The sequence below is a fragment of the Mandrillus leucophaeus genome, unplaced genomic scaffold (assembly GCF_000951045.1).
Source record: "Mandrillus leucophaeus isolate KB7577 unplaced genomic scaffold, Mleu.le_1.0 Scaffold671, whole genome shotgun sequence".
Classification (NCBI taxonomy): domain Eukaryota; kingdom Metazoa; phylum Chordata; class Mammalia; order Primates; family Cercopithecidae; genus Mandrillus; species Mandrillus leucophaeus.
Genome location: NW_012107264.1, coordinates 452684 through 458155, shown reverse-complemented (window position 1 = coordinate 458155; position 5472 = coordinate 452684). Strand labels below are relative to the sequence as shown.

Sequence of the window (5472 nt, the reverse complement as noted above, 5' to 3'; positions counted from 1 at the left end):
GATCTCTTGACCTCGTGATCCGCCTGCCTTGGCCTCCCAAAGTGCTGGGATTGCAGGCGTGAGCCACCACACCAGGCCTACTCAACCTTTTAATCTAGACGGTCCCATGTCAGGGATCCCCATGACAATTCTCCAGCTCAATTATTTATTTTAATAACTTACAGGACTCGGCATATAGTTATCCTCATGGCTATATTTATTATGGTGAAAGGATACAAAACAAAATCAGCAAAAAAGAAAAGATATATGGGGTGAAGTCTGGAAGGAAATGGGCACAAGCTCCAAAAGTTCTTTCCCTGTAGAGTCACACAGAACATGCTTAATTCTCTCAGCAACTAGTTGTGGCAATACATGTGAAATGTCTACAAGGTAAGCTTGTTAGAAATTCAGCATCCGGGGTTTTTATCGGAGGCTGGTCAAGTGGACACCCTTTTCTTAACACACACCAAAATTCCAGACTCCCAGAAGGAAAACAGATATTCACCATGAACCATATTGGTTGTATAAACAACTTGGAGCTATTGAACCATTCTCATCAGTTAGGGTAGTGGGTACCCTCCTGAAATGTAAGTTCCAGTTGCCAGCCAAAGATCACCCCTGTAAGCAGGCTTTCCAAAGTCCATAGGCAAGCCTGCTATGTTAATTCTTCCTTGCACAATAGCTAATAGATCTTTCAAGGTTAACAAGTCCAGAAGCAAACCCCATTCCCTTCTCTAGTCTTTTCATTTTCTGTATCTCAGGATATGCTGACTTGTTTACCTTATGATTAAAAACAATTTTTTGAAGGCTTCCTTTACTTCTCGCTTCCTCTCTCAACCTACATTCAGTCCATCAGTATGTTCTGTTAACTCTACCTTTAAAACACCAGAGTCTGACCACTTCTTATCACTTTTATTACTGCTACCTAGCTGAAGCCACCGTTGACTTTTGCTTGGATTATCACAAACAAACTTCTAACTGGTGTTTCTTCTTCCACTCTTGCATTTCTTGATTTTATTCTCCACATAGCAGCCAGAGTCATTCCTATAAGACTTAAGTCTAATCAGATCTTTGATTTTTTGCTCAAAATCTTCCAAATGCTTCCCTGCTAATGTGGACTAAAAGCCAATATTCCCATCATATTTCATAAGGTCCTTCAAAATCTTTTCATCTCTGCACCTTTCTCACCTCAACCTTATCTTTCCAGCTCTCTGCTCCAACCTCACTTTGCCTCCTTGCAGTCCCTCAGAGATACCAGGCATGAGCGTCTTCATGACTTTTGCCCTCCCTGCTACCTTTAATCACAATATTTTCTTGGCTTCTTTCCCAGCTTCCTTCAGGACTTTGACCAAATGTCGCCTTATCACTAATATCTTTCATAATTACCTTACATAAAACAGTAACTTCTAACTCCTCAAACTGGCATTCCCTTACCCTATTTCGTTCCTAAGCACTGATGATATCATTTATGTTTATTCATTTGTTTGACTTTCATCTCTCCCCTCTAAATGTCATCAGAGCAGGTTCTTTGTTTTGATTTTTGTTCTGTCCCCACAGTTGACCTAGGACAGTTTCGCCATGCATAGGTGCTCAATAAATATTGAATGAATATATTCCTGAATATCATCTGGGATGTAGGTAATGCAGGATTAATGATAATTTCATGAATTAAGTGATTATTAAAAACTCTAATAACTTGGAAATTTTTCAATGCTAAAAATATAATCACCAGTTAATAAAATATGTGTTTCTTTGTGTTTCCTTCATATGACAGCTAGGTGTAAGTCAAAGTTTCCTTGAAAAAGGTGGCACAGTCAAAAGCTCAATTTCATTGTCTACCTGTAAACCATTGCAGATAGATATTATAGAAATGCTTCAAGTCTTTTTACTGTATCTATATCTAGATACAAAGATACACAGAAATATACCTATGTTAGGTAATAATAATATATGTTTATATATGTTATGCATAGTAATTGTTTGTGTGTGTATGTGTGTGTGTGTGTAATTGCCATGACTGTTAAAGCTCAACTCTCAAAAGGCCACAACTAAGTAACGTAGTGAAAATATGTATCATTTCCTTTTCTAAGCATACATTCAAGCAAGACTTCCTAAATTTCAATTATGACTCTGGCACTTTCTAGCTGTGCAGACTTGGACAAATTACTCCAATCTTTCTGTCTATTTCTGCCATTGTAATAATGAATGTAATAATACTTTCTATGTCGCAGGAGTGTGGCAAAGATTAAATGAGATTACCAATGTGATGGTTAACTTTATGTGTCAACTTGACTGGTGAAGAAATGGTAAAACATTATTTCTGTTTAATAACATTTAAATAATGTTTTACCATCTACCAGATGTCTGGGTGTGTCTGTGAGGCTGTTTCTGGAAGAGATTAGCATTTGAATCAGTAGACTGAGTAAAGAAGATCCCAGGGCATAGTGCCTCATCCAATTTATTGAGGGCCTATATAGAACAAGAAGGTAAAGAGAGAGTGAATCAGCTCTCTTTCCTGGAGCAGAAATATTCACCTTCTCCTGCCCGTGGACATCAGAACTCAAGGTTATCTGGCCTTTGGAGTAAGACTGAATTACACGACTGTCCTTCCTGAGTCTCTAGTTTGCAAATGGAAGACTGTGGGACTTCTTGGCCCCCGTAATTGCAAAAGCCAATTCCCCTAATAAATCCCCTTTTATTTGGGTTTATCTATCCTATTGGTTCTGTTTCTCTGGAGAACCCTTGCTTAATAAAATTAATATAAGATTTTAGAACAGTGCTTAGTATATGGTTGACTTTATTAGATATTGACTATATTATCCTAATTCCCATTTATATTGTATATAACCCTAATAGCATGTCCACATCCTAATAATATTTGAAATAAGAACCTTCTCTACTCTTTTGTATTAGAACTTTTATATTAGAATACTTACTTCTCATTTATCTGTGAGGAGGGAGAAAAAAAACCCACCAGACTTCAACTTACTTCATTATGAGTGGGCTAGTGAAGGACAGAATGTCAGCAACCACTTTGAATACGGCAACTTGAATCAGGACAGACTTAAAGGTATTCCACAATGCATAGAGTAGAGATGGTTTCTTGGTATGTGCCTCTTTATAAAAAGATGCCTACATAATTAAAGAAAATAGAAACAATGAGAAAATTGGACACAACTAATAGTAATAAAATGAAATCTATCTAAACAGATGATACAATTAACAATGTGCTCTGAAGACAATAAGTTAATAAGAAAGGAATCAATCAGTTAAACTTGAAATTATGACCCACATCATTGAGATGGTAGGTGGTGTTACTCATACCACATGGCATAAAAGGGCAAGTGCAATAGTTGCATTTTATTATTTTTGTGAGTTTTGAAACTACTTAATTAATATAAATACAGTTTTTATCTCCAAATTATATTTTCCTTTGGAGGAGTCTGAAAATAATATATATGCATAGGCATATATGATGCTAGAGGTGGAGTGTCTGCCCCTGATCCCATAAACTTTAATTTTGGCCACCATATAATTTGCTTTGACCAATAGACATGATGCTCTGAGACACAGAAGCTATCTTTGTCACCGCTGGTAAGGAGCCAAAGATATATGCATGCATATCAACACATGTGCTTCTGAACATTAAAGAGAAGCAGTGTTGAGTAGTTTGAAGACAGAAGTGGACTGCAATAGCAATGAATTATGCTTATAAAGTAGATTGTCATTTCACCTTTTAGGAATTTTGATATTAATAATAGTATCTCATACTTGAAAAAAGCTTTATCTAGTTTTCAGGTAGTGATTGCTTCAAGATTTAATAGAACTTTGTAATTAATTACCTTTACTTTTTGCCTCTCTTGATTCCTTAAAACTTCCTTTCTCCATTGTTTTTCAAAGATAGGGCACACAGTGTAGGAGGAATCACTTTCATTTAGTTCAAAAAGATCCTCTCTTTCCAAAGGTCTCTTATAGCCTAAAGTAATTACTCTAAAGATGAAAAAGTAAGGTAAACAAGATATAAAACAAATAATCTAGTTAAAAATAAATTATCATGCATTTACTTCTTTCTTTGATTTATACATTATTTTATTGATTAAAATACAATAAGGAGATTACATGTTTAAAAAAAAAATACAGTTTTATCCCGGAGGTCAATAATATGCAATAATCATTTATAGTTTTTATAAATGCTGTTTAGACATCCAATTATTCAGCAAAATACCAACTTCATTTATTCAGCTTATATTTGGGAAGTGTACCACTCAGCTCATTCACTACTTGACCTCACTTCCTAAAATTTAAATAGCAAACTTTCACAGTAGAATATTACCCTGACCACTCAAGTACCCACATTGGCTTTTAGGCTTGTATTGGAGGGGAAACGAATCCAACCTCTGAATTTGCAATTTTCTTCTGTTCCACTAGGACTTTCTGTACAATTTGCCACTTGACTTTATAGATTGTACAACTGGATGGGGAGTACTTGTCCCTATCCCATAAGCTCTGGCCTTGGCCTTATGACCAACAGAATATGAGCCAATGTGAGAGTGCAGTTTCTGAACTGATGCCTTAAGAAGCAAGGCAAGTCTCCACCAGTCTCTTAGTTTTTCTACCCTCCTCCATTCATTGAGCTTATCCTGGCTGACACTGGGAATAATTATGCAAGAACGGTGGATCTAAACTGGGAGGGAAACAAGATGCATAGCGTAGTTTTACCACAGAAGTTACTGTGGAGAGAACGAATTGCACTTACCTACAGCTCTGCTCTACCATCTTTCTGCTAACAGGGATCTGATATTTCTTCAGTTGCAAATCTCTTGAACTCATGGTCAGGTCTTATTTTAGCCACAGAGTTATGAATTATAATTGATCTAAATTAGTCCTGGTACTCTGATTACCCTCTGCTTGGGATTAATAATATAACTGAGTTATATTATTAATTATATTATTATGTTAGGTATTGCTAACAATACCTAAGCAAATATCTGCTAGGCAGAACTTTCCTTTTCAAATGAAAGCACAGAGCTTCAAAAGGAGAAAACATTTTGCCTGCCTTCTCCTTCCCTTGTGTCCTTTGAAGCCATGATGCTTTGAGATATAAAAGCCATCTTTGCCACTATGGATAAAAAGTCAAATAATAAGGATGGGAAGCAGAAAGACAGAAAAATGCAGACTCTTGCTCTGTTGCCCAGGCTGGAGTGCAGTGGATCAGTCTCTGCTCACTACAACCTCTGCCTTGTGGGTCCAAGCAATTCTCATGCCTCATCCTCCCAAGTAGCTGGGATTACAGGCACACACCACCATTCCTGGCTACTTTTTCTATTTTTAGTAGAGACAGGGTTTTGCCCTGTTGGCCACGCTGGTCTTGAACTCCTGGCCTCAAGTGATCTGCCTTCCTTGGCCTCCCAAAGTGCTGGGATTACAGGTGTGAGCCATTGTGACCAACCTAACCTGGGCCTTTCATAACATTTCCGAGATAGCTCAGCAACC

At 37.1% G+C, this 5472-nt stretch overlaps 1 protein-coding gene across 1 annotated transcript in view; it reads right to left on the bottom strand.

Moving 5' to 3' along the window:
• The window catches only part of LOC105555157 (canalicular multispecific organic anion transporter 1-like), a 103354-nt gene that overhangs the window by 81115 nt on the left and 16767 nt on the right, over nt 1–5472 (bottom strand). Inside the window, exons 3-4 of the mRNA XM_012001960.1 lie at nt 3822–3969; nt 2968–3111 (exon numbers count right to left, since the gene is read on the bottom strand). Of these exons, the coding sequence (XP_011857350.1) occupies nt 2968–3111; nt 3822–3969 (292 nt within the window). The remainder of the gene's footprint in view (nt 1–2967; nt 3112–3821; nt 3970–5472) is intronic.